At 45.0% G+C, this 27,843-nt stretch overlaps 1 protein-coding gene across 1 annotated transcript in view; it reads right to left on the bottom strand.

Moving 5' to 3' along the window:
* Window positions 1-6,231: 6,231 nt before the first annotated feature.
* The window catches only part of COL20A1 (collagen type XX alpha 1 chain), a 49,439-nt gene continuing 27,827 nt past the window's right edge, over window positions 6,232-27,843 (bottom strand). Inside the window, exons 21-39 of the mRNA XM_009273939.1 lie at window positions 27,283-27,321; window positions 25,213-25,351; window positions 23,328-23,470; window positions 22,839-22,948; window positions 21,906-22,064; window positions 19,793-19,870; window positions 19,075-19,161; window positions 16,527-16,580; window positions 15,448-15,543; window positions 14,896-14,949; window positions 14,490-14,543; window positions 14,109-14,162; window positions 12,503-12,574; window positions 11,785-11,820; window positions 10,403-10,469; window positions 9,644-9,832; window positions 8,233-8,310; window positions 7,259-7,414; window positions 6,232-6,239 (exon numbers count right to left, since the gene is read on the bottom strand). Coding sequence (XP_009272214.1) covers window positions 6,232-6,239; window positions 7,259-7,414; window positions 8,233-8,310; window positions 9,644-9,832; window positions 10,403-10,469; window positions 11,785-11,820; window positions 12,503-12,574; window positions 14,109-14,162; window positions 14,490-14,543; window positions 14,896-14,949; window positions 15,448-15,543; window positions 16,527-16,580; window positions 19,075-19,161; window positions 19,793-19,870; window positions 21,906-22,064; window positions 22,839-22,948; window positions 23,328-23,470; window positions 25,213-25,351; window positions 27,283-27,321 — 1,673 coding nt within the window. The remainder of the gene's footprint in view (window positions 6,240-7,258; window positions 7,415-8,232; window positions 8,311-9,643; window positions 9,833-10,402; window positions 10,470-11,784; window positions 11,821-12,502; window positions 12,575-14,108; window positions 14,163-14,489; window positions 14,544-14,895; window positions 14,950-15,447; window positions 15,544-16,526; window positions 16,581-19,074; window positions 19,162-19,792; window positions 19,871-21,905; window positions 22,065-22,838; window positions 22,949-23,327; window positions 23,471-25,212; window positions 25,352-27,282; window positions 27,322-27,843) is intronic.

A 27,843-nucleotide genomic window follows, 5' to 3' on the forward strand; every position in this document is an offset into this window, starting at 1 on the left:
GATGGCACAGCTGAGCCAGATGTGAGTGAAAGGCTGGAAGACGGGGGTAAGCATGGGCTTCATTTATCTTCTACCTTTTCTCTGTATGCATTTGCAATCGCAGGAGCGACCACACTTGGACAGACCATAAGTCCGTCCAGCTCAGCATCCCCTCTGTTTGGTACTTACAAACCCACCGTTCCCATCCTCATTGCTGATTGCTGGGTGCCAGGTGGGATCAGCACAGCAGCACCCAGCCCAGTGTCTCCCTGCTTACTTCAGAGGTCTTATAGGCAGAAGGGCTTATAAACAGTTTACCACAGTGTGCGAGGAAAGGCAGATGTAGTCTAAAAATAAAGGCTTCCCCTGGGACCTGCCGTGACTGCATGTCTCAAAGCCCAGGCTGGCAGCTGAGGGGCTCTGGGCTTCACCCAGCATCTCCTCTGCACCCCGCAGCTGGGATCAGCACGCACAAGACTGTCTGGCCACCGTGAAGTTTGCTGCTAGGCAGCTCTGGCTAGCCCAGAGCTTTGGAGAACACACAGTGGGAGAGGCAGGCAGCTGCCTGGAGGCCAGCACAGAAGGTCCTGGTAGAAGCCAGAGCCTGGGGTAGGTGAGACCCCAGGTGAGATATGTGGCACCCCTACGTGGTAGCCTGGCCGATGTGGCTTGCTCATGCCACATGGCTCAGTGAGCAGCAGAGAGCTGCACAGACTTGTGACAGTAATGCTGGAAATGAAACAATATGGTTTAAAGAGACTTCTTTGAAATACAAGTTACTGCACTCAGTCTGAGCAATACAGGCTAAAAATCAATGCAGCGCTCAGCCTGTTTGGCCTCATCTAAGAAGCTACAACTGACCTCCGTGTTCACAGACTCAGCCAAGAGCTTAAAATCTGTATGGCTCACAAAAACATAGAGTAGCCGTGGCTTGGGCCAGTTCCACGAAGAGCTGTGCTGGCACGGCACAGGGAGGGAGGATGAGGGAGCCTGAGCTGCTGCTGCCTCTTTGCTTGTTTTCAGAATAGAGAGAGACCTAGTCTTTGGAGATGCTAATTTATCCCTTTTCACAGTCAGTGAGTGCTTATAGCAATGAAAGGAAAACAAACAGTCAAACATCTTCAAGGTCTAGTGCATAAATGTACCAACGCAGCTGCAGTCTGCATCGCAGTGGCTGCACTCCACAGAGGGGGATGGGTTATGGTTTGTGGTGCAGACAGGCTGGGCTCATGGAGGTGGCCTGAACCCTCTCCAGCGCCTTTTCGCATTTCGAGTGCACCAATAAAATGATCATGAAGGTGGGATGATTTCTGACCATGGGCATTGCTGGGTCAGGGGCATCATATCACCAGACTGCAGCCGTGCCCACGATGGCTGTTCAGAGCTCCCACTACAACCTTCTCCCCCTCCTTCTCCCAAGCCCATGAGCATCAATAGCAACAGAGCAGGTGGGAGGCTTGACTGTGCATGCACATTTTTAGCAATAAAACTACATGCACTTTCCAAGCTAGGCTGGAGAGTCAGCAGCAGCTCAAGTCTCTGCTCACGTCTCCCAGTGAACGTGGGCTCGGGCAGCAGCAGAGCAATGGCCAAAGCAGACCAGGGGTGGGGACCCACAGAGGAGAGGTTTAAGTACAGATTTAAGAGCCAAATGTGTAAGGTGGCATATTGGGAAATTCAGTAGGGGCAGGCATAGGCTGTACTTTGTTCACAGCAAAGGGCCCATCTCAAATCTTCACCTTTTCTGCAAAAAGTTATTGCCAGTGCACACAGTGTGAACGGCAGCGTCTCAAGGGGAGCGTGGCACAGTGACAGCAACGGAGCAGGACTGCCTGGCAAGGCCATGAAACTGCAGTGCAGCCCCTGACAGAACTGCCCTGCCACGCAGGAAGAGGAGGAAAGTGCCACACACATCTGCTCCATCAGCACATCAAAAGCATCGGGTGTGATTAGGAGCGCTAAGGATGTGGTTGTGCCCCTGAAGAGTCAGCGCCACTGGGGGATCACAGGGTTTGGCAGGACAAGATGAGAAGTGACAGCTGAAACCGGTTACAAAGACGTTACTGGCATTTGGGAAGAAGCTCGGATAATGCAGGTCACTGGCATCCTCTGTTTGGCTAACAGCGTAACATTTTTCAGACAGTGGCAACTCCATTTCTTCTCACGTGGCATTAATAGTTCCCCAGTTTAAAGTTCAAATAAAGTCTTGCCTTCTGCTTCTGATGTGCCTCCTTGTAAAATCTAAGGGGAGAAAATAGGAATCAACACCTACTGCTCTTTCTTAGACAGGTTATTCCATCTTGGAGGTTGTTAAGGGGGATGCTATCCCATAGGATTCAATGATCAACAACTGGAATAAAACTGGGACATGAACCACACTATAACTGTAGAATAATGAATAATTCTGTTCTTCCAAACCCATGAAACACAAAGAGAGAGTTTTTTAGCATATGAAAGACTCCAGGAAAATGTATGCAGCCAGGCCGTTAACATTTGCAATGTTCCCAGCTCAGAACTATTCCTGGGACTTGACTGAACAAGCTGACATCAGAAGAAGAATGAGGAAGCAAGACTAGGATACAGCAGGAGCTCTAAAACTGCCTTGGAAGAGACCCAGAGCAAAGTAACTGGTTTTCAGGATCTGGGAGTGCAAAAGTAAGCTCAGAGACCCCAAAGGCATCACAAAAAGCAGACACAGATGCTGATCTTTTCTGTTTCACTTGTGGAGGAGAGATCGTATCCTCATCATAGTATTTCATGCTTTCCCATCAGTACGGCTCTATTGGCCATGAATGAAGAAGACGAAAAGGATAGAAACCTAACTGTAATAACCTCAGTTACCATCATTTTTCTGTTTTTCCCTACATCCTCTTTCTTCTGGTTCCCTAACGCTCGCTCTTTCTGGGTCATCTTCCCAGCCATAGGGCACACAGGGTATTTTATCTGCAGCTGGCTGGTAGGATGATCTATGTAATCCCCGTTGCCCCAGCTGTTTTCAGGACTGTTTTCCACCATATCATCTCATTCTCCAGTGAGCTAATCCTCATAGCGTGTATCACCTCCCTTTTGGATAAGTTCCTCTTTAGACATTTATCAAGAAACTGCACTTGAGGAAATCCTCTTGTGTAGAGACAGATAGGCAGAAAGATGCATGTGTGAGATGTAAAATTCACATATAGTGCTTAGGAAAATCCCCCTATAACAGCCCCACCTGCCTTGATAGCCCCTATGGGCTCTCCCCCGCTGCACATCTTTCATCCTAAGCCTTTTTTGTTTCCAGCCCTTTAAATCTGGTCAAGCCAAGCTGCTGAGCCCTGGAGAAAGCCTTTTCAGAGCTGCTTGTTAGCAGTGTTGCTGGTTAGTCCTCTGTGCTTATTGTATCTTACCCCTGAGACCAATTTAATACCTTAAAATGATGCCTGTAGCAAAAAAAAAAATCTGTCTCTGAAAGGTCCTCAACCTCTGCCAGAATCTAGCTGCACGAGCTAGGTCAAACTCTGCAGCAGGGCTAAAAATCCAAATTTATCGCAATTTAAGGACTGGAGGATAGAAGCTTTAAAGAAACTGGAGATACGATGTCACACTACACACCGTGTGAAAAAGAAAGTCTCTATGACACAGATTACTTAAGGGCAGTAATAAGAATGAGCAAATCAGGACAAGGGATTTTCATAAGGACTGAACAGAAGGGGAGGTAAACAGGCATTACTCTGCAAAGGTGAAGAAATGGGAGGAACTTGTGAGATTTCACAAGGACATGTTAAATTTTTGCACTGAGGTTAATTCAGGTTTATCCAGAAAACAGGTTTAAATCCAGAAAACCTAATATCCAAACTTTTATTTGTAGCAATTAAAGCTTGGAGAACAGAGTCCCTACTAAGGAAAGATCTGCAAGAGAATTTTTTAAACCGCATTGCTAAGGAATAACACTGTTCTTAACTACAGTTTGCATTAAAAGTGATAAATTGGGCCAGAAAAGTACAAAGCATGCTAAAGAACAGCACAAGAGGGAAAACAACAGGTTGTGCTCCAGCAAAGAGCGTGGGACATCAATATTCACAAATGGCTGGTTTCTGTACTCACTGACAGAAGAGGGAACTGCAGTTTGGGCTGGGCAGGGTCTCCTGAGCCTCCCTGCACCTCCACCTTGAGGGCTGTTGTGTTTCTCCAACCACTGAAATCTTTTCTTTTTGCTGTTTAATAGCATGCAACGTTCATTGCTGGATTAGGACACCCTCAGTGCCTAAAATCTCTCAGCAGAAATGCTCCTAGGCTTCAAGGAATTGGGTTACAAAGCACTTGCACATATGCTCTGTGATACTAGGTGGACTAAATATCTATAATTTCAAGTAAATAAAACCACTCGTGGGACAAAGTTTAGGAACATAAATGGACAAGTTGTTTGTCTCCTAATCAGTAGCCCTTCTGGGACCCAATTTTGTTGAAGTCTGACCCTTCATGTTGTATCTGAAATAATCAGACGAAAGCAAATGTCACTTGAAATTCTACCAAATAGATTAAATCCCAAGGCAGGCAGTAAAACGATGTTAGTAACTTTCAAAAACAGTCGATAAAGAAAAATAAAGGAGCTCTGTGTCAACTCACCTGCAGTTACTAGATTTGAAGAGACAGAACAGCAAGTTCAGAACTTGGAATTTGACTGCGCTAATTTAAATCAGAAAGGAAGCAGAATTACCTGCGAAATGCAGATGTTCCACACTGAAATGCTTACCTTCCCCAGTCTGTGAGCATTTCATGGGAACAATTTAGGTTCTGCTGTGCAGGGTACCCCTTTTACCTCCTTGCTTTTCCCGCCCACTGCTTTGCATCTGCCAGCTGTCACAAGTATTGGGTTTTATATCCAGTGCTAAATGCAGAGCCATTCTGAATGCAACTTAATGCAGGTTTGGTAGGTTTATTTTCAGAATGCCTTCATGTTTCAGAGAATAGGGAAAACACAGATCAAAAGCTCTTTGACCTGTGTAAACGGAAACATCTACAACTCCACAACAGGTACGCAGGGTCCCTGTCCCAACGAATGCATCTCTTCCAAACACCATGTTCCAAATGTGCTGTATACTTCAGCTCCTCTGACCTCTCCTTTTTCTTCTGGCTGGAGCTTTGTCTGCGGCAACACTTCATCTAAGCTAGAAAGATTTCTATTTTATATGTCAAGGCAACTCTGGAAAGCTCCAAAGTGAACAGAAATGTTATTTCTATCAGTGTGGTATTTCTATGCATTTTCCTACATTTTCCAAAGGGAATGTATGTCATACTGAAAACATTAATTCTTGGGAGTTTCTAGAGAATGAACATACGTTAAGCCAAGGACTACTTTAAATACTTACAGGATGCAGTAATCATATTTTTACGTGACTTTTGTTGTAGGATGACTCCCATACAAGTCTGAGATGTTCAAATGTTCCTTTAGCAAAAATTTTTAGTTCTAGAGGATTTTTTCCATAAAGACAAGAGGAAATAATATTTGGATTCCGTGTCTAAACAACCTAATTTTCTTAAGGTAGACCTCTTTGGTATTTACGTGACAATCTAGTTTCTAAATGTGGATGCACGTGCTGTTAAGTTTTCAAAAGTTGGCTATAGGCATATGAATACCCAGCTACCAGTCTGCCTGTAGCTGCAGAAACTGCACATCCAAACTAAGTGCACAGGAATATGCATGATGCTCCATTTTTTGCCTCTTCACATCTTTGAAAAAAATCTGTGCTGGTACTTTTTGCTTCATTCCACTTTTGCAAAAAATGAAATATTTTGGTGCTCCAGGTTTAAACCACAGTTCAGACACAATTGATTCTGAAGCAGGGGCAGTTTACAAGGAGTGTAACCGAGCACAGCCTAAAGCAGTGCTTGCAAAAGAGGAGGTACATTTTTATCAGTGTCTGTACAGTTTGTTGTGGATACATATTACACTACAGCTCACTCAAGGAAAGGGGTGTAACATGACAATTACCTCCATGTCATATATATAAAACTCAGACTCGGAGCTATTCAATATTCTACCTGATAAAACGTAAAGTAGCTCCTCAGACTGCAGGAGGCAGAGATGGAAAAGCCAGTAGGTTAATCTCCAGCTCCTCTCGGTACACAGCTGTGCTCTGTCTGATCTAAGGCTTTGCTTGACAGTTACCAAGCCCCAGAGAACGAGGCTAAACGGTGGGGTTTGTCACATCACGGGAAGGTTACCACGCTGTCTGCGGTGCCTGTGTACATAACACCCCTGCAAGGAAGCCATCAGCGTTCTGCCAAAAGCAGAAACAGTCAAAATGGTGCTAGACTTTGTTACCTTGTCAACCAACAGAAAATGCAGTTTCGACCCAGTGGATTTGCATCTTTGGGCATGAGGTGCAAGTGACAAAAATAAACCACAAGCAGACAAATGGGCAAAAATTATCTGTTATTTCTGAGCATTTCAATACATTATTTCTTTTTCTTACAAGTCTGTCAGCCTGCACCTCTGACTGTGTCTTTGTCTTCCTGTGGGACATGCAATGCGAGTTTGAACACTGCAGTTGTCCAGTGCTGAAAAACAGACGGATGACTCACCTGAACACAGGCTGGTTTGGCGGCTTTAGTGTTTGATTGACTTGTCCATATAGAAATGATGGGACATTTAAAAAAAAAAAACAAAAAACCACAAACAACACATTTGGTGTTCAGGTTGCTGCTTCTCTTGGAGCGCGTGGAGCTTTCACCCAGAGATTTCCAGGGCAAAGCAATGTCTTCAGCTGCCTCCACACCAGCCATCAGGGGATAAAATCTGTGTGTGGAAAGGAGATGAGGCCACTGAGCAAACGAATAAATCAGTCTCAAGTACTGAGAAGGAATGGTGTAGAATTAATTCTTTCCCCTTGTAAATCTTTTGTTTGGTGCCAGTGATTTTCTTCATTTCCCAGGACTTTGTACAACTGAGCCTCCATGAAATGTATGTGTAGGAACTGAGATATTGTTCCTCTTTACACACCATGGAAACGTTGCCGGGGACATTAAGAACTGAAGATACACCCATGATCACTCCACCTGCTCGACTACTGCTGCAGTTATGTGTTAGTCTATGAAGGATGGCTGAGGAGCAGTCAACTGAACTGGCTTTTATCCATATGAATTGCACGTGAATCATCCTGATTGCTTTGCAAAGGAGGCTCTTGCAGGACTGACAGTGCCTAAAGGATGAACAGAGGTCTCTGCCTAGCTTAAAAGAAGTAACCAGAGAGACCAGTTCTAAAATCACAACTTTTGCACTGAGATAGTCAGGACTTACCTCTTCTACCTGCCCCATAACATCCAGAGATATCACAGCCCCCTGGATATCCAGACTGCCCAGGCTGCCCTCTGACACCGGGAAAACCTTGAGGACCAGCATTCCCAGGGTAACCCTTTGGACCTGGTTTCCCCAGCACAACTTCTCCTGGTGGGCCTGAAGAAGGAGAAGCACTGTAAGCTGTAGCACATCTACTTTAGCTGCTTCAGTGTACTACCTCTTCTATATTTTCTCCATCTTACATGGTGGTTAATTTTCTGAGTATTGTTTCCTCATTTTGGTGGAAAAATAGGACTTGGCAGTTGGAAAACCTCTTCTGAATCCCAGTAACTAGAGGGCTTATTCTTGACCTTAAGGGTGCCCAGATTGGCTAAAAGTAGAGCCTGATTATGAGAATCCAAAGTCCACCTACGTGTCAATGCAGAAAATCACCCTAACCCCAGGATCCATCCCAGAGTCATTGTTTTTTGTGTCTTTACATCTCAACTATAAAAATTTAAACACAGAAGAATATGTTTGACCACACTCTCTTGACAGCGCCTGGTTTGTTACGTCAGTGGCAAACCTCCCACTGATTCCACGTAACAGGGATCAGGATGGAGGAGTACACCAAATCCTAACAGATTACTCAAAAACCCTTGTGTTTCATGAGCTGAATTTTCAGCATTTCTATCCCCTGAGCATCTGGTCTTGCATGCAGAAAGGCAGCGAAACTAAAACTCCCTGGATATGTCTCAGGTCCTTAAAATACATCATTACCTGGGAATGGGTACCAGGGGGAGGAGGCTGCCTGGAGCAATCTCTAACATCTTAGCAGAGAGGAACCATCCGGGATGCTGCCGACAGTGCTGCAGTGGGAAGGTCAGTCTGCCCCACCACAGTGGTCCTAAGGCTGAACGATGCTTTGAATCTGGCAGCTGCTCAGCTCTGGATGGCCTCACTGGGTCAATACAAAGAGGTTGTATTCACTCTACCTGTTCTGCCTCTGGGTCCTTGGATCCCTTCCTCACTGGCTCCAGGCATCCCTTTTTCTCCCTTGGGCCCTGGGGCACCTAATCACAAGGAAGAGATAAGTGTCACTTCACTAAATTTTGAATTTCACCCTGAACTAATGCTCCCACCAGGCTCTTCTTAGATGTTGAAGTGGAGTTGCAGCACTTGGCAACACAGAGAAATATCCATTTCCTTTAATTCTGTCTGGGTACCTACTCTCTTTTCCAGAGTGGCCAGTTGCCCATGACCAACAGGGCTCCAACCAGCATCGATTTGCAGCCTGATATGGGTGAAAATGGAGATTTTTCACAGATAAATTCATAGCGCTGGTGTTGGCGCACTGGCCCGAGCGTGAGGTCCACTCCCACGCTCTTCACATGGATCAGACAAATCACAAAGGTGAACCGTCTCTTCGACCAGGTGCTAGTAAGTCAGGCTTGCTGGTTTTGCATGAAATTGCTCACAAAACCAGTACATCTGAGTGAAACAGGTGCATTTTGACAAAATACCATTTTTCATATTTTTAAGATGAAAATATTTTGATCAGCCATGTCCTTAAGATTGTTTTTCAGTGAGTTTTTCATCTGTCTTCTCCCATCTCCTCGCTTGACAGGCTGGAAACATCTGCAGGTTGTTACTTTCCTTTTCTCTTAAGTGACATTTTTATAAGCTCTGCAGATACCAGCTAAGACTGAACAGTGCCAGAGCAAGGAGTTAAACAGAAGGTCTCTAGTTACTTAGAGGTGTTAGGACACTGCTGAAACCAACGTTTTTCATTTTATTTTGACAGACAATTACTTGAGCCACTGACAAATGTTGTCTGCAAATCCAAGCAAAACATATTCCCACCATTCACTCATTCATGTGCAATAACTGATGCCACTTGCTGAGATTACATTGATCTATTTCTTTAGCCATGTGTGAGGCTTTTGTTATTGGAACTACTGCTCCAGAAACCTACTTCCACTTTCAGTATTACTTCAGTTGCCTCATGCCCGCCTTCAGTGTTTTCCAAGGCTTGCCATTTCTGCCCAGAGGTGATCCGTTCCACCACCTCTCCTCCACGTTCATCCAAATGGCTGTTTCTTTTGCCTTTCTGTAGGAAAAGCCTCCTGCCCTCTAAAATCAAACTGTCCATCCTTCAAAATCTACAAACTGGCCTTCCTCTCAAAGCAGAGCTTGCAGAAAGAGTGGCCTGTATCTGTTTTCTCTCTACTCTTTGAGCTATCTAACTTGGGTTACTCTTCCTAGAAGAGAGAAGTCCAAAAGGAAAATAGTAATCAGACGAGATAATATCATGGTTATCTTTACAGTACTGCCTGAGGCACTAAAATGTTTAGTTAAAGTATCAAAGATACAGTCAAAAATGCTTACGAACGCTTCTGTCCATACCTCTTTCTCCAGGATACCCATCTTTGCCAGGCTGTCCAGGGATGCCATTTTCTCCTCTTTCTCCGTTGCTCCCAGGGGGACCTGGAGGACCTGGTGGTCCTGGTTCTCCTGGTTTTAACCTTTCTTCCCAAACAGGAACTGGCTTCCTTGCATGTTCGTGAATGAATGAGTCAAATTTCAACACATGAGCTAAGAAGGGAAGTCAGAAAATGAATGTCTCCTTGGCTGGGAAATTCAGAAAAGAGACAAAACCAGAGGATGTTGTCTAAAAAGGTACTTAAACTATCAGCTAGTGCTAAAAGACTGTCAGTCCAAACTGAGAAAGCCAGAAGCTGAAGCGGAAAAGGGGCAGCTGAGTCATGACTTTGCTGCCTGACCTTGGGCAAACCTCTGCTTCTCTTCGTGCACCACAGCACAGAAGCTTTACCAAAAATGCCTCGTCTCAAGAGGAATCAGCACAAACCACCAAAAGAATAATTTCTTTCAAATTAGTTTCAAGCTTTTCCATTTGAGAAATAAAGGAGTCTTTGCAAAGTGCCAAAGGGTTTTCCAAAGAAATACTTCACAGGTCTCTGTGCTAATGCCACCCAGTAAAACCAATGCAGCACTGAGAGCCTGTGATGGGACATTTGCTCTGCGTGGTGCTCAGCACGGCACAGGGTGGAGGAGCTCCCTGGATCACCAACAGCTTCATGCTGCCTCCCCTCTGGTTTTGTTCACCACTGCTGGAGAGGCGTGAGCTGGGCTGGTTATACTCACTCTGAATCATCCGCTCACAAGCCTGGCTAACGAGCTGGTAAATTGTGGCCAAGGACTGTGGTTCCCCCTAAAGTGAAACATTTTTTTTTAATTAAAAAAAAAGGGAAGTATTAATATCTTTTAAAAAGAATCAATATCATAATGTATGATAGCTTTCTGCCCATTCTTTTTGGCAGCTTGAGTTTCAGAGATATTAATTACTGTGAAATGCAGCTTTATTTATTTATCACAAAGCTCTGAAGCCATAAAATTGAAATTGGGAAACATCAATAATTGCTTTTCTCCTGCACATCAAAAAGCCCAGACCGAATCTCAATAATTACCGAAGCTACCAAAAAAGGGAGAGTAAATTTCACTCTCAAATTTTTATCAAAAAAGATGCTAAATCTCTAACTCAATGTTCTGTGATATGTAAAACATTTAATATGATCAGATATTACAACGTCCTATCTTTGTCTAGATCTTTTATGAATATTGATTCTTACCGTTACTGTATTCTGAATAAATCATATCTGAGGGGTTCTTTAGAAAGTTTTAGTAAAGTAGGGAGAAGCAATAAAAATGCAATAAAATAAACACTGACTCTATCTGTGAAAATTCATAACTAACACACTGCATACTTCCAAAAACATTTATAAAATATACATCTCTGGCTGGATCACTGTGCAGATTACCCAGACTTAAACAAAAGCTTGGCGCAACACCCAAGGGAGGGAGAAAGGAAAGCTCCACTGCAAAAAAAACGTACAGAAAAGGAAAAGCTGGTGGGAAAGGAAGGAGAATGGTGTTAAAAATTGTAATACTGAAGCATTAACTTGAGACAAAAGCAGTCCGTCAAAAGGAGCTCACTCCTGTCTGAAGCCTAATTCACATAAGTCAATCTCGGCAATGAGACTCAGACTCCTAGAAAGACACAGGGTTTCTTTTTAACCAGAAGTCAGGATAGGAAAAATTTCTTCTCACAATAAAATAACCTTCAAAGGCAGTGCAGATCTCCTGACATCAAACGCGCTGTGCTGGGACATGCCAGAGGATTATTACAAATGAGTCCCCTCTATGCAACACATTAAAAAAGAGCAACTCAGTCAAGTCAAGTGTTTTTGTTTTTTCCTTCTCAGCAAAGAATGGATTTTCAGTTGGCATTTCTTCTTCATTACTACAGTCGATACTAGCGAGCTCCTGACTGCTGCAGGATTATTTATATCCCACCAGCATAGCCAGTGCAGGTGAAAGGAAAGGCAACAAGCTATAGGTACGTGAAGTTATTCGACACTAGGAAGGTTTATATACATAAGCATAGCTTGCAAAGCACGTTACCACATCCACTCTTTTGAGTGTAGGATACAGGGACAGTGTTGCTGCCTAGCACCACAAAAACTCACTTTCTCTCCTCTTTCTCCTTTTGGACCCGGCAGCCCCTAAAAGGAAAGAAAAGAAAAAATAAAAGTCTAGGGAAAGGAAGAACAGAAGAAAACAAAAAATCAATGGGGATGTGGGTTACATCAGTGGGACACTGAACACAAAGTTTGTTTCCCACACTCTCGTCGTTTCCTTGACCTCGTGACAGTGACTAGAAGAGCTTCAAGCTCATAGGAAGATTTTGGTTTCTTTAAGAAAAAGAGTAATAAAGCTGCAGCTGGAGCAGTGGCATAAAGCACCATCAGCAGGGATGCAGAAATTCCTCAGATGATACATTCTTAGAACAGACTTCCCAACATAGCAGGTGGCTTTTAACATCTGAGAAGAAGAAATAACTGCGACATCTAGACCTGCGGTTGCCCCTACAAGCCCAACGCTGGCTGCTCCAGCTCAGGACTGACTCTCTCACTTTATTCTAGAATCTTACGCCAGAAATTTGTTTGGATGTTGGATTTTGTGTAGGTTGTGAATCTACAAAGAGCAAAGGGAGGTGGGATTTGTTAAATGCTTTATCAACAGTTAGGTAGCCTGGGCTTTGCATATCGAGGCATCTCCTTAAGAAGGATGAGTGTGAATTAAAACTATTCTTTAGACTCTGAGGGAGAGCTGCTGTGGGAACAGCTTGTTTCCACTCAATTATTTCCTGTCTTGGCGCTTTGAGACCCAAAAGCAGAAACTTACTGTTGGCCCAACGTCACCCGGAGGTCCCTTCTCTCCACTGCTGCCTTGGGAGCCTGTCACTCCTTGGAAACCCTGCAGACATTAGTTACAAGACAAAGGTAAAAGTCCAGTTACTTCCTAACTACCTTCTTTTTCTGTTCAAGGTTGACATCTCCCTGCAGCTCCAGGGGCACCAGCAGTTTGAGTTTAGAGGACTCTAGCAAGAGCATTGTAGCCTTAAGGTTTATGTCAGTACCTCATCCAGCCATGAGTCCAAAGTTAAGAGTATATCGTGTATGAGTCATGTTCACATCATTTCCTATTACTGTCTCATCACAGTCAAGCCACCAAAGCAGAGTTTTGCCAACAAACTGCAATGTTTTTTCCCCTAAAGGCTTTTGTTCCTTCATTATATATTCAGATTTAGACATAGCCTAGAGCATAACCCTTTTCTTCAGCCTCCTAATACGATGCTGTTGTTTTCCTTTTCCTTTAAGACCTGTGTTTGCCTCTAATACTTTACAACAGTAACAGCAGCTTAGAGAGTGGGAAGTGCCTTCTTTGGTCATCTCCTCTTTGTGAAGTTTCTGTGCCCTTTGGAGATGCCTTCTTTGGTCATCTCTTTGTGAAGTTTCTGTGCCCTTTGGAGCCGTAAAGGGAAGAAAAAAATAAGCCAAAACCAAGCAGTAGAAATACTTTCTTTTATAATTTTCCACCTATTACGTTCAAGCTCAATAGAGATTAGCAACTCTTCCGACCAGTGAAAATGAAAGAAGTCTTCAAGGCAGCACCAGAACAGCTTTCAGAGCCTGCTCTGAAGGCTACACTGCTTTCCTCGTATTTAGAAAGCTGAGGTTCAACCCTGCCAGCTCCACATCTTCCCAGGATGAGCAAGTCAAAGTTATGAGCTGAATTCAACCTTAGTTCCCATAAATACCTGACTTCACCAGAACCGCCGTGGGGTCTAATGCAAAGACAGCAGTGAGCAATCTCCATCTTAAACTATTCAGGACTGCCAAATTCCTTATAGTTCAGCAGTGAGAATCAGTAACTATCAGGTCCACCACCCACCATCTAAAACCAAATTTTGCTCAGTTTCCCATGTAAAGTGAAGTGTACCTGTTTCACAGAACTTGGAAGGGCTGTGGTGCCTTCAAATTAGCAGATGGATGTAAATCAACACAACTTAAGGTTCTGCTACCCTGGGCACAACAGAATGCAAATACACCTATCTACATACGGCCCTGGCAGCAGATATTGAAATGGTGTGGGGGGAAACCTTTCACACCTGCCTGCATCCTCCAGCTCCTGCTGATTTCAGTCTAACAAGCCCATATACCTCAAACTCAACCAAGAGTTGAATAACAGTAGCACCAGGAAAGCAAAGATAGCAAAACAAGCATCTCCTTGTGGGGTCAGAGCTTCCCCAGAACTTGCCAGAAGACACCAAGGTTTTTCTTCTTACACTGACAGTGGCAGGGAAAGTGGACATCTGCACAATGTGCCAGGTATTCCCCGTGATACCCCAAGAAGGGGTTTTGCCCTGACACCTCTGGGTGGCAGCTAGTCAGCAGAAACCACTGAGGAACCACTGCTGAGGAAGAGATCACTCATGGTGAGTACTCACCCTTGGTCCAGGAGGTCCTGGAGGCCCAGCTGTGCCTTCTAGTCCCCTCACCCCCTGCAAAGCCAAATCCAATCATTTATTAACGAGAGGATTCAAAGAGACCTAGTAAGCAGTGAGGTGTTTTTTCCATGTGCTGCTTTTAACAGGAGCTTGCTAGGAATGAGTAAAAAGTGCATCTGCCAAGCAGGCAAGAAGGGTGGCACCTGGTCAAATTTGGCCAAACCTGAGATGACCCCATTTTTTTTATTTCCCCAATCCCTCTGGCTTTGTGAAAATGCACTGAGTGCATTAAGAGAGCTGGACGTTTCGGGTCTCTGCTGGTACGCTCACAGTAGCATTTTAGGCACCCATGCATGAGAACTCAGAGGTGAGGTATTTTACCTTTGCACCTTGAAGACCATCCCTGCCTGGAGCTCCCTGCACACCAGGAATGCCCTGTAAATCAGAATTGCTGGGTAAAGTCGGCATCTGATTATCATTGCCCTAATTCATCTTGTAACAGGGGACATAAGAAAGAGACGGAAGAAGAAACAGAGTTATTCATTAAACAGAGCAATCACTGTTATCCCACCTTTAATGCCATTATATCTAGCTTCCAGGTAGGTTTATCTTTCTTGCACCCACTGACTCAGTTTCCCTTGGGAAAGTGATGACACTCCAAAACGAAAGACAGTTTCCAAGCAGACGACAGTAACAACTCCGTGGCTTTTCAATCTTGCTTAAAGTAGTTACTGGGATAAACGGGCAAATCTTTGAGAAAATTAGAAGGAATGGTGTCTGCCATTACCTGCATGCCAGGACTTCCAGTGTCTCCTTTCTCTCCTTTAATTCCTGGTGGTCCCTTGGATTAAAACAGAAGCACATAGTTAGGCATGCAGCAGCATCCTTTAAGGCAAACAGCATCCTGCTGCTCCACATCCACATCCCAGGTTGCTCCTGCTCTCTGTGGTGCTGCAGGGTACTTTACAGCCACAACATGTGTATGGGGATTGCTGCCATCCCAGACACGCACGCAGCAGCCTCCACTTCTACCCCTTGCCAAGCAATGATGATCATTGCAAAGAAAAACGCCTGAATATTCCACGGGGCTGTTTTCATTAAAGGCACATTAGGGAGAGTCTGGACAAAAGCAGTCTTTCGCCAGAATGACTAAGTGCAGGGCCTCATCAGCATGAAAAAAGTGATCATCATCTCTCTCGTGCAGCTGTCCAGCTGTTAGTAAGGATGATGTAAATACATAGATCACGTTTTGGGGGCTTTATTGAGACACCCATTTCTGAGACATGTTCTAACTGCAAAAAGCAAGTGACAAAAAAAGGCAGTGGAAGAAATCACATACCACAGGACCCTGAACCGTGATTCCTTGGGAACCTGGAGAGCCTTGCTGGCCACTAGGACCCTCTGGCCCTACTTGTCCAGGTGGGCCAGGTTCACCCTAAAGCCAAAGACATGAAAGCAAATATAAGGAAAGAAAGCAATTAGTGCCTGCTCTCCACACGGGTTGCACTGCACTACCTGGGTCAGCACGAACCGTCTACAGGATTCAAGATGAGGTCAGGACAGTAAAGGGATCCCTAGTAACCTCAGCTGCCTTTGCCTTTTAGGTCCAAGGTTTTGGTGCATCTTTCATGGAAGAAGACAGCAAAGCTGCAGATGGTGCTTTGCAAAGCACGATTCGCCTTTCCAAGCAGCAGGTCAGTCCTATTATTCAAGGTGGCCAGAAAGCAAAGGGAATTGTTCCTTAACCCATGGCTGAGATCTGCACCCGTTCTCATTCCTTCCCCAAAATCTTTCCCCTGTAACCATGCTGCTTTCCCAGATGTTATCCCAAAGAAGGGGACCAATGGGCTGGTCTGGCTCTGCCCTGTGCTGATCAGTGGAGCAGTGAACACTTGCACCAGGGCTTGCTCCAGTCCCCAGGGTTTGGGGATTCAGACCCAGCCATTCCTTATGCTCACCTCAGGGCTGCTCCCGAAGGCTTCGTGTGGTTCTTGCTCTGCTTCGCTCCTCACGCTGCTCTGCCCCAGAGCAGTACCAATCTGTCTGGTTTGGAGGCTTGGCAGCCAGAACACGCACAGCACAAAGACTGACCATTTTCCAGCAAGGCTGCTTTCAGAGAACATTGCTGGCCACATACGTTGCATTAATTCAGCGCAATCGGGCTTTGGAAATTGAGATGATGAGCCTAACTGAGCATTTAATTAATAATAAGTGATCCCATCCTCCTCAATGCGTCAGTCCTTAAGGCTCTCTTTGGGCTCTGCTTGGTGCAGTGAGACAGTCCCCAGCCTAAGGAGTCCAGCTCAGACCAGGAATGAACACATCCAGCTGCACTGAGGAGTCTGCACTCCTGCATCATATCTCCGACACAGCCTGAAGCAAACAAAGCCAGCGGCAGTGCTGAGTATCAGGACTCACCTTGGGTCCTGGCTCCCCCTGCTCCCCTTGCGGTCCTCTCCTCCCAGGGCTGCCCTGCCAGTAGGACACAAAGCTGCCGTTATAAATATCATAATCTTTATTGCAGTGTAACCAGGAGCCTAGGGGACAGAAGTTGGTGCACTTTGCTGTGCACAGTGAAAGATGTTTCCTGCCCCAGAGAGCTTGCAGCAAATGGAGACAAGAAGAAAATGAATCAAGTCATCCAGCAAACGTGGAAAAGGGGAGAAGAGAGGACAGCACAGCCCCTCCGTGACAGGCAGTGGGTACGCTGCACTCGCCATCAGCAGGGAGAGGTTAACTTTCAACCTGTTCAACCTCCTCCCTCCAATTCCCCCAGCAAATCCATCCTGAGACAATGAAGGGAGAAGGGGTTGCATGTGAACATGGGAACACACTTGAGAAGAAACAGAAGAGGTGCTCATGTCTACAACCATTTGGGACTATGTTGTTTTTTATAATATCATCCCGAGAGAACAGACACACGCTGAGATCAGGGCCAGCAACCAGCTCTGGGGAGCTGGCTTAGCTCTGCATCTGCATAACTGCTGGACGGAGAGCAGAAACCAATCTTCTGGCATGAGCCAATATCGTGTGAACTTTTGACATCTTAATCTGAAAGTTTCTATTCTTGACTCTAAAAAAACAATGGATTTGGATTAAGAAGTACAGGCCAGGAAGCTTTGGGAAAGGTGCTTTCAGAAGCTCCCAGAAGCTCATTTCAGAAGTCAGCTGGACCTGGTCAAAAACACACATTAAGGACAGTGATAAATCCAAGGTGGGACATAATTTTGCTAACTGGAGTTTTAAAAATAGCAACAAGTGCTCTTGTAACGGCAGCAAATTGCCAAGGGTTTAGTGGTATGAGGATAAGGTTACGTGTCAAAACCATATTTTCTCTAATGCTTAAAAGAGTCTTGCTCTTTAAAGAGTTGTACTGAGGAGATGTTTAAACCACAGGGCAATGCAAGCTGGTAATTATACACTTAGGATATTGAAGCAAACTGTGATAGTGGAGTGTGCTGTGTAATTAAACTTCCACCAGAATGAGCACGGAATTACTCTGCAACGAGGCGCTGCTCCTTGCAAAGCGTGGAACTGAATTCAGAGTTAAACCACAGTAATGCAAGGGGTGATCTGAAACCTATTCACTTGAGCAAGGAGGCCAATGGTTTTTTAACGGTTATTTTCCAGGAGAAAAGCACCCGGAGTGGTTGAAGTGGGGTGCTCTGGACAGGTTGTCAGGTTTCAGCTGCCTTGTACAAATAAAATGTTTTTGCCCAAACTTCCAAAATGCAAACTTTTTGATAGCTGCTTCCTAGTGTTTAACTGGAGTATTTCCTCCTGCAATTTAAGCCCGTGGTGATTCTCCTGCGTCCATAATGGATAGGGCAAAATATTACATTTGCCCTTGTCCTGGTTTCAGATACATGAAAATGACATCATGTGGTGTGGAATATCCCCTTGGCCAGTTTGGGTCAGCTCTCCTGGCCGTGCCCCCTCCCAGCTTCTCGCTGGCAGGGCAGGAGAAGCTGAAAAGTCCTTGACTAGTGTAAGCACTGCTCAGCAACAACTAAACCATCGGTGTGTTATCAACATTGTTCTCATCCTAAATCCAAAACGCAGCGCTGTACCAGCTACTAGGAAGAAAATTAACTCTACCCCAGCTGAAACCAGGACAGACCTTTATCCCTGAGCATGTTACATACTTAAGTACAAATATGCTTCCCCTCCATTTCCTACACGGTTTTCTTGCAGGACACTTTCACTGTAAAGACAGAGAGCTTTGGGGACAGACAGAATTGCAGTCTCCCCTTTCTCCTGTCCCACACAGACTCTTATAAGGTTCCCACTTAACACAGAAACCAGATAGGAAGGTTTTGTGCTGTTTTTTGGTTTGTTGTTGTTTTTTTTTTTCATTTACAAAGAGTTTCAGAGCCTCTGAACCACAAAATCTCTGCAGGCACCGAGGGTGACCTGTCCTCCTCTCCTAAGAAGATTAACGTGGCACCAGGAACTGCTCAGCCTGTTCCCAGCTGCAGCTGTTGCACTGCCACCTCCCCGTCTCCCCATTTCATCAGCATCTGAAACCCCAAGGACACCTCTCAGCCTTGCCCTGGCACGAGGGGGACATCACAGCTCCCTGAGACAGGATGAGAGGAAACTGCCTCAAGTTGCGCCAGGGGAGGTTTAGATTGGATATTAGGAAAACTTTCTTCACCAAAAGGGTTGTCAAGCTTTGGAACAGGCTGCCCAGGGAAGTGGTTGAGTCCCCATCCCTGGAGGTATTTAAAAGATGTGTAGATGCAGCACTTAGGGACATGGTTTAGTGGTGGACTTGGCAGTGCTAGGTTAACGGTTGGACTCGATGATCTTAAGGGTCTTTTCCAACCTAAATGATTCTATGATTCTAAAACCTCGTGGAGCCCCAGGAGTGTTGTCCTCATGCTTGGCATGCCCAAACAACACGAAGCAACACCAGTGCACACAATATACTGCTTTCAAGGAACATGTGGAAGGGTGAACTCACAGGGGGCCCTGGAGGTCCTGGCAAGCCCGGGCGGCCAGAAGTACAAGAGCAGGCAGGAGCTAAGGTAGGGCAGGTCTCCTCGTCCCTCTGAAACGAAAGCAAACCAAAGGGGCATGAGCAGCTGCGTAGCAGGAGCGGGATGGATCACAGGTAACATTTTCAGTGTTTCAAAATTCAGTGGGAGAAAAGCAGAAATTTTCTCCACTCCACTGAGAGATTTTTGTGAACAACCGAGTGCTTTATTTTTCTGTCAAATAACAAGTTTAGACAAAAAAATATGAACCAGCCCTGCCTGAAATCTGCATAACACATACTGCAAGAGAATTTTCTCCTTGCTAAGTATTTACACACCCCACAAAGCAACTTTCTGTGTTGAGAAGAAAACTTGAAAGGAAGAGCAGGGGGATGTTGTGACTCGGGGCTGAGGTGGCAGCAAAGCTGTAGGACTGTCAGGGCTGCTGTCACAGATGAGTTTATGACAGGAGGGATATACACTGCACCAGGAGTTGGAGTTTTCTTTCCTTTTGAAACAAACACAGTTTTTTTCACTTTACCAAGAAACACACAGATGTTATTCCCAAGAGAAGAGGGGGAAAAAAAAAAAAAGGTTTCCCTCTTGAGTCTATCAAAATCATTTGTGGTGTCACTTCAGTGCCATGGACTTGTTCCATCATCCCCAGCTTCACGTCAATTAGCAGAGCGGTCCCTCTTGTCTTACCAGTGCAGGGAGATCACAGCATCTGTCTTCCTCTGCCCCTACGCTGCTGCACACAATCTGCAAAGACTGCAGCTGGAACTGTGGAAAAAAAGAGGTTGACAAGAAAGTAGCATTGGCACACACGGTCCATCACCAAGTCTCATGACATTCAAGTGCTAAAAATAATCTTCGGTGATGATTTGACAGGACTCCTCCATATGGTCCCAACTATAATTGTGCCCAAAAAAGCCACAACATGAAAAGTACCCCTGGCTATTGAGTGTTTTACAAGCCCTCAGGTCTCGGTGTCTTGCTAAGCAAGTCAACAAGCAGCTTCACACCAGCAAAAGCCAAGTGTCCGATTTACTTACAGTCCTGCAACAGCAGGCAGGCTCTCAAGTAATTGGGCTTCAGCATCACCAAAACGCGAAACGCAAACTTTGCTTTGCTCCCCTTTGGGGCATGGAGCTAAGAATAAACACGGCAGCAGCATTTCCCAGGACAGATCCCCTGTGATCCCCTCCCAAGAAACCCCAACCTGTCTCTCTCACCACATCCTTCACAACTGACACATCTTCCTGTTCTGAGTAACAAAGGAGCACACACTACACAAAGCCAAAGCAAAATAATGAGGCAGAGATTTTTTTTTTTTCTTTCCTTGACACCATTTCTCATCTTTTTTTTCTTCCACTCCATGCATTTAACAATGAGCAAGCTGTACAGCCCAGGGACTGTGACATGCAGCATACAGATATAGACGAGCCCTGTAGATCAAGCGGCATTTAAAGATATCTTAAATTAAATAAAGTGCTACAATAACCAGTAATGAGACATTCTGTCTTCTCAAGGGCAGCGGAGCTGTGGAAGACATGAAGCTTTACTGGGCTTGAAAGGCAATGGAAGTAGGGACAGCACGAAGCTGTTTGTTACTTAGCAGGATCTGTCTAGCTAAGCTGCTAGCAGGGAGAATTTGGGAGGGACAAGGAAAGCACAGATTCCTGCCTTGTTGGCCACAGGCTTGTGATGAAATTACCACAGGATTTGTTTAGGAAATAAGTAAATACTGATTGAATACCACTGTCCCCTGGTTTGTTATACAGCTGACCCCATCTCTTACAGGCAATTCCAATGTCCACTGTTTCCCTTGTATATCCCAGACCTCTGCATCTCTCTTTGCAGTTGGCGAGGCATATGGGACAAACTGTTTTTACTGTGCTGCTTTGAGGCAAGGGAAGTTGTAAATCAACTGATGTGCTGTTTTCCCCTGGACTCCTAGATCTAAAAGCAGAGCCAAGGAGTAAAATCTTCACATAAGTCATGAATGATTTTCTACAGGCCCACTAGCACATTGCGAGTGATGAACTTGCCCCTTATTCTGCACATATTTAACACTCCTGTTTTGTGGAGTAAGTATGGCAACAGACCGCGAAGTGATGGCATACACGGGCGTTTCGCCCTTAGGACCATGCACTGGGCTGTCACACGGCATGACACCGAGTCCACACTTTCCCTTATTCTTTCCTCTTGTAGGGAGCGGGCCCTCTGCAGTGCTGTGCGATTGCAGTAAGGACATACCCGCAGGCTGGCACTGAGCGTTTGGGTTGTTTGTTTTCAAGTAGCAGCTGACAAAGAGCCTCTATACTGAAGATTATTTTCCTATCGTTTGCATGCAGATAGGCAAGCCCCAAAACGCTGGAGACTGAGGCGCATCCAGCCCCGTTGCCTTCAGTCACCGGCGTTTCCCAGTATCACTCGGTGGGGGCCGATGCGCGCAACCTTCCCTTGCAGAAGCAATTCCCAAACCTTCCTGTCTGCTTCAGCACCTTAGTGCGGGATCTGTGCTTCCTCGGTCCTCAGACGATGCAGCCAGCTGACAGCACCTCCAGGACACACTCATGCTGCTGCCTCTGATCACAGACCTCAAACAGAGGTAGGAGGCGAGGGGGAGAAACACCGCACTAGGAAAGCTCATTAAAATCGCAGAGATCAGTGGGATCAGGACACGGTTGTGCGTCACAGCAGCATTTGGAGGCATTCAGAGCGAGAATGATGCGAGATGGCACTCCTCTCCATCTGCCCAGCTCCAAATTTAAGCCTCCCTGCTCTCCAACAGCACGCACCACTGGGGACTCACCGATGCAGACCCACTCCTCGGTCCTCTGGTCCTTGTCACTTTTCCCAGCATGATGAAGCCAGCCGTGGAGATGCTGCCGACGGTGTTGATAGGTTTCTCTGCTATTTTCTTACAGTCCAGATAGAGTTTGATCCTGAAGTGGCTCACGGCCACGTGCACCTGGGCGGCAGGTGGAAAGAGGCTGGTTGGAGCTCCGCGAAGAGATGGGGGAGTCTTTTAAAGACAGTTATGCCTTCTGCCCAATTCCCAGACTGCTGCTGTTACTAGTGGTGTGTTTTTAATGACCAAATGGATCAAGGGGGCTCAGGAATAAGTTTCAGCATATGCTGTGTCTGCTGTGCAACAGTGCACTTTTCCCTGATGTTCCCCTCACCTTTCCTTGGGAGAAGCCTTTCTGGCGTTGTAGTATTAAATAATTCAGTTTTCAGAACTAGCCGAATAATGAAACTGCCTACAGATACTGATAGAAAGTGCTCGTTGCTCATTTGGGTGGAATACTTTTGCTCTGAGGACATAGATGGCCAACAAAACCCCTGTTACGAGTGATAAGGTGGCTTTCTTACAAGGCTAGATTTTTTTTTTCTTCCTTCCAGCACTAAATGGTCACTAAAATCCCAAATTCTAAAAAAAAAGTTTGATTTTTCAATTTTTCCTGGTTCTTAAGACTTCAACAAAAAAAACCTCAGTTTTGGAGTTTCTGGGGAGAAAGGGAAGCAATCAATATGTGGAAATCATACTTTGAACACGGGATTAACCTTAATTCTTTACGATTATAAACTTCAGCATATCAAATAGGTTTGCCAGTTCCCTAGCAATCTGGGTGCAAAGCATTTGTATAATCACTCCTCACTTTGAACAATACACATTGATGGCATAATACTCTCAGACTGGAGTGAGATCGTGAGCCACATTTCTCCCTCTCTTGATAAGGACCTTATGAAAGCTCCCATAGAATATCTTCTTCACTTCCTGCTGGTCAAAGGAGACTTCCTGTAAATCAGCCTTGTAGTCGTGATTGAAATAGGTCAAGGATTTCTTACTGGCTACAGGGAAAACAGGACAAATAACAGAATTAAAAGAGAAATTGATTTCACCCACATACTGGACAATAGTAAAGAAATAGGCTTAAATATGGTGAAAGACTTCCTATGTTATAACGAAATGCTTCTAAACAGTGGAAAAGAAAAAGAATATGTAAAAATAAAGAATATATTACAAGTAGAATAAAAATGAAAATACGTCTTTTAATTGCACTAGGAAGCATTTAAAATGCAAGGTTGGCAGCAACAACAAAGTTTCCCCAAAACTGCCACTGTATAACAAGAACATTAAAACTTTCCAAGTGAATACCAAAGTGAGTTCTGCTGCTCACAGAAATGTATGCAAATACCTGAATTTAACGTATTCAACAAGAAACCTTACGGTCAAGGTTAACACCAAGAAGGGGCTGGAAGTCCTCGTCTGTTACTTGCCACACAGCGAAGGGTTCCTTGGGGGTTTCGGGCAGGAGGCGCAGGAGGATGCTGATGGTGTGCTCGGGTGGGATTGCAAAGAGGTGGACATCGCTGGAACGAGACAAGCCGAGCAAGCATCAGTGGCTTCAAGCAGGCAACATCCTACAGACAGGACTTATCCATCATGTTTCTTGGGCAGGGTGGCCTGGAAAAGCTTCACCCAAGGGAGCTGAACATGATACACCGGGAGAGAGCCTGGCTCCTATTCTGTGCACCTCTCTCAGGCTGTTGAAGCCTGTGCTGACTGATGAGCCCTCAAGGGCCTTCCCCTCGTGCCAGGGGGGAGATCCAGGGGGGGAGCAGTCAGTGTCAGTCCATCACTGCCAGAGCTGCCTCAGGGAATGCCAAGACACAGCGAGTGCAGCCTTAATGCTTTTCAAAATAGAGCCCAGCGGTAGCTTACAGAACATCCCTGCCAGGCTCCAAAACACTCCCCCAAGTCTCCTCTTCAAGGAGGAGGAATTGTCGCCATGTATCATGGGGTAAATCTTTAGGCCATGGCAGAAATCAGAATCAGCGCCCTTCAGGGATAAGCACAGAGCCCACAGAAATGTCCCTCCAGGTCCCCACGTCCCAGCTGCAAAATTTGGGCTCAGTGCTGGAACTCATGACCATGCAGCGATGACCGCCAGCAGCTGCTGGCACGACCCAGCTCCCTCTGCAGCCGCTGCCAAACCCGTCAGAGCACACTGGGCAGGAGCAGCAGCGAGAGGATACAGGGCAATGAGGAAGGTCAAACTGGTTATGCCTGAAATACATCTGTAATCTGAAACAGGATGCATTTGCATGGGCATATACGCAAATCATCAAGCATCTTTTCAGGGCTGATTCATAAATAATGCCAGATTCTTATTTTCCTCTCTGTTTCTGAAGTAGTAATGTCCTTGGAAAGGCATATGTACCAGCTGAACAAAAGGATTTGCCCATAATTTTCCGAGTATTTAGACCAAAGAGTTCTCTGAATCTCCCCCACTCTGTTTACTCTAAGAAGCTTTGCTTCTTTAACTAAGATTAAACTGAGCCAGTGCCTCAGTAATTAGGCTTTAAACAAAGTAGTACTGAATGTCAGGAGTCAGATCATTCCTGATTTATAATCGTAAAAAATGAGTGAGGTCATGGGAGCTGCCTGGCCCACTTGGGAGCCTGCGGTGAAGCTTTGTACGCAATGAAACCGGGTCAAGTCACAACCCAGAGTCAGTGGTTATTCCCTCTCATCAATACAGACTAAGCTGCAGAGAGCAGCTATGAGACAAATATTTTCTAAAGCAAAGATCTGTCTCCAAAGCAGAGATGTTGGGAGAAGGGATTGAAGATGAAAATGTGACCTCAAACCGCCATCACACCAAAGTGTACATGGCTGTGGACAGAACGCCTAAAGAATGGTGCAGTGTCCATATGACATGATCCTTATGTCCATCACAGCAACTAACACTGCTGGAAAAAGTGATTTTTGTAAAACAGAAAAACCTCACTGTGAAAATGTTTGGCTGCACAAAAGATATAATGAATATAATGAATTGTGTCCCCTTCACTTCTGCATGACATATTCCATACTCATCTTGAGGAAAGTCAGAGGTTAATTTCCTCATATATCAAGGAAAAATACTCTGGCATTCTTTTCAGTCTACCTATGGTTTGATTTAGCTCATCATCTTTATCATTTCTTTTTGAAGTTGCCAGTAGGGCTGCATCATTCATCCACAAATCAGTGATCTTCCTTTGCTGTGAGCATAGCTAATGGGTGTGCACGAGACCGATGATGAGGATGACACTGGTCACAGCTCTGCTCCCACCTGGTCCTCTGGGTGAGCTGAGTGTCTTTGAACAGGGTGAAGGTACGGGAACCGCTGAATACAAATGGCTCCATAGCTACGCCTTTAAGGGAGGCGTATTCCTTCTCTACTAAGCCAAAAGCTTCCATCATATCAAACCCTGGAACAAAGAAAAACAGGAAAATAAGTGGTTAGAAAAGAGCACAAAATAAGTGTGAGTGAAGAGCGGGTAGAATTAGCCTCTAGCTAGCACGGAGAAGGCAATAGGAGAAGACGCCATAGCAACATGGACATCAGCTAGGCTGTGCAAACTCACTAGAAACCTGGAGTGTGCTCCACAAGTGGGAGCCAAGGAAAACGGTTTGTGTCTGTACCCTCTGTACAGATTTTCTGTAATCTCCTCCTCTTGGAGAAGAGTAGACTAAAGATGGAGACTTTGACAATTGTGTTTTCAAATCTCCAGAATGAATAACGAATGAGAAAGAAGTTACTCCAACAATTTCTCCTTTTCAACTAGATGCAAAAAATATTATCTTCAAAAGACATGGAATCCGTCCAGTAATTGCTAGCAGAGAGAGAATTATTTCTGCTCTGAAATACCTTATATGTAAGAGTCAGAATAATTAAGAACTTCAAAATATGAGCATTTCCATTTCTCTCTATTTTCACGAGACACCCAGGGGTGACCCGCCTTACGCGGTCTACAGAGATTCTCCCCTGACATCGCCTCCTTGGCTCGTGCAGCTTCATTTCCCTCTCCCAACTCATCATTAAAGCTCTGAGTCATTTTCTCATTTCAGTTTTCTGTTCAGTAAGACAAGATCTTGCAATGTGGATTCTTTTTTTAGTTTATCTGAGTTTGCAGCAGGCTGGGATGAAGGAGATAGCTCGTTCTTTAGCAAATGGAAAGGCTACAACTTCATTACAACGCGGTCCTTCCAGTCTGGATTCCCTCACCCCTTCACCGTTTACAATCTTCTGCAGTTTCTTGGCTTGAGTCGTTATTTCGCCTGGGGGGTTGGTCCAGGGTGATTTTTTTTTTCCCCCCAACAGTACTAGGGAGTTTGCCAAAAGAAATTACCTACTTGAGAGCCATTTATCTCTGATATGGAGCTTCTGGCATTGGAACTTCCTTTAAAATGTGCAGGAAATATTGTAAAGACTGAAAATAAAGCTTGAGACACAATTATAAACATGTTGTAATATGCTCATGTTATTATCATATTGTGAATCTGCCTTGTGATGGTTTCAGCGAGCTGCTAACTAACTGGGCTACTCCTGCCACCTTTGTCAAGAAGGAGAAGGAAAGGCCAACATTTGTTGTGGCTTTATGATTTGATTGCTTTGGCTTCTGCATCTGTAGACAGGGCAACAACGCCGAGAGCCTCCCAGGCGGGGATGCACATCCCCGTGAGCCGCAAGGGTCAGGAGTGGGAGCGGAGCAAAGATGAAGTGACTCAGCCACGGAGTAACAGCGGAGCTGAGAACTGAAGCCGGTTTCTCAGTCTCACCCATATCACAAAGCTCTCTGGGAAGGAGGTGATATCACTTTATAAGCAGGAATAATTGCTTTCTAAGTAACAAATACATACAGCAACCCCAACAGCATGAACAGGGGTTCTGGCATAGCCAGGAGATATGGGAACTTGCTGCCCTAGCAAAGTCCGTACAGCCTGACTGCAGAGCGCTCTTTGGGTATCTACACCTCCTCCAGAGGATGCAAAGGTGATCGTGGGACAGACTGAGAGTTTTTCTTAAGGACCCTATATGAGTTAGGAATCCTCTTGAAATTCAACCACCGTTTGAAGCCTAGCTTCCTTAAGGCCAGTGAAAATCCCAGCATTAGCCACTAACAGCTGAGAGCAACAGCTGGTGGAACAGCAGGGGCATACCAATTCAGTTAGTGCAGAATATTCTTCTACCTGATAAGGAATATTTTCTTATTTTGGTTCTCAGAATTCTCCCCTTTCCCTCAGGGCGGGGAAATCATTTCCCCCCCGCTCAGCTCTTGCATATTTCTCAAAAGTGAAGACCAGGTAGCGTTTTCACATTCACAGCCCAGCACCACTGTGGCTTGATATGCTACTGTACCTCGTACGGAGCCTTCAGTAGAGCTGATGGTGGGGCAGGCTATGAGAAGAAAATAAAAGGGAAAAACTATTAGGGAAAAACAGACAGTAGGGAATTATGGAAGCAAAAGGAACACAGTTTCTCTAGGCAGAGCAATGGAAAAACACAGCAGAACTTAGAATATTCTACAGCTTAATTCAGAGCCTGGCCTTTAACCTTGGTTATATATGTATGGAGAGAGAGAGGGAATTTATGTTATGCAAACATAAAGGTGGTTCCTTGGCTTGCCCATCACAAAAATAAAAATACTATCTGTCATCATCAAACATCTTCATGGTCGCTTTCTTTTGACTAACTCACCTGGCACCTTACAGTAAGAAATACAAGGAAGCATCATGTTCTGCAAGTTTCTCTTTAAAAACAGACATCAAAACACTGATTTTTTTTTTTTTTAAACAGTATTTTTACTGCAACATGTGCCTTAATGGTGTTGTAAAATAAAGAAAGATATCTGCAGTTCCAAATTTTGTACCTGAAACTCAAAATACACACAGCAAAAATGTGTATCAGCCTGAAGTTTGG

Source organism: Aptenodytes forsteri, unplaced genomic scaffold (genome assembly GCF_000699145.1).
Source record: "Aptenodytes forsteri isolate BGI_AS27 unplaced genomic scaffold, ASM69914v1 Scaffold47, whole genome shotgun sequence".
Classification (NCBI taxonomy): Eukaryota; Metazoa; Chordata; class Aves; order Sphenisciformes; family Spheniscidae; genus Aptenodytes; species Aptenodytes forsteri.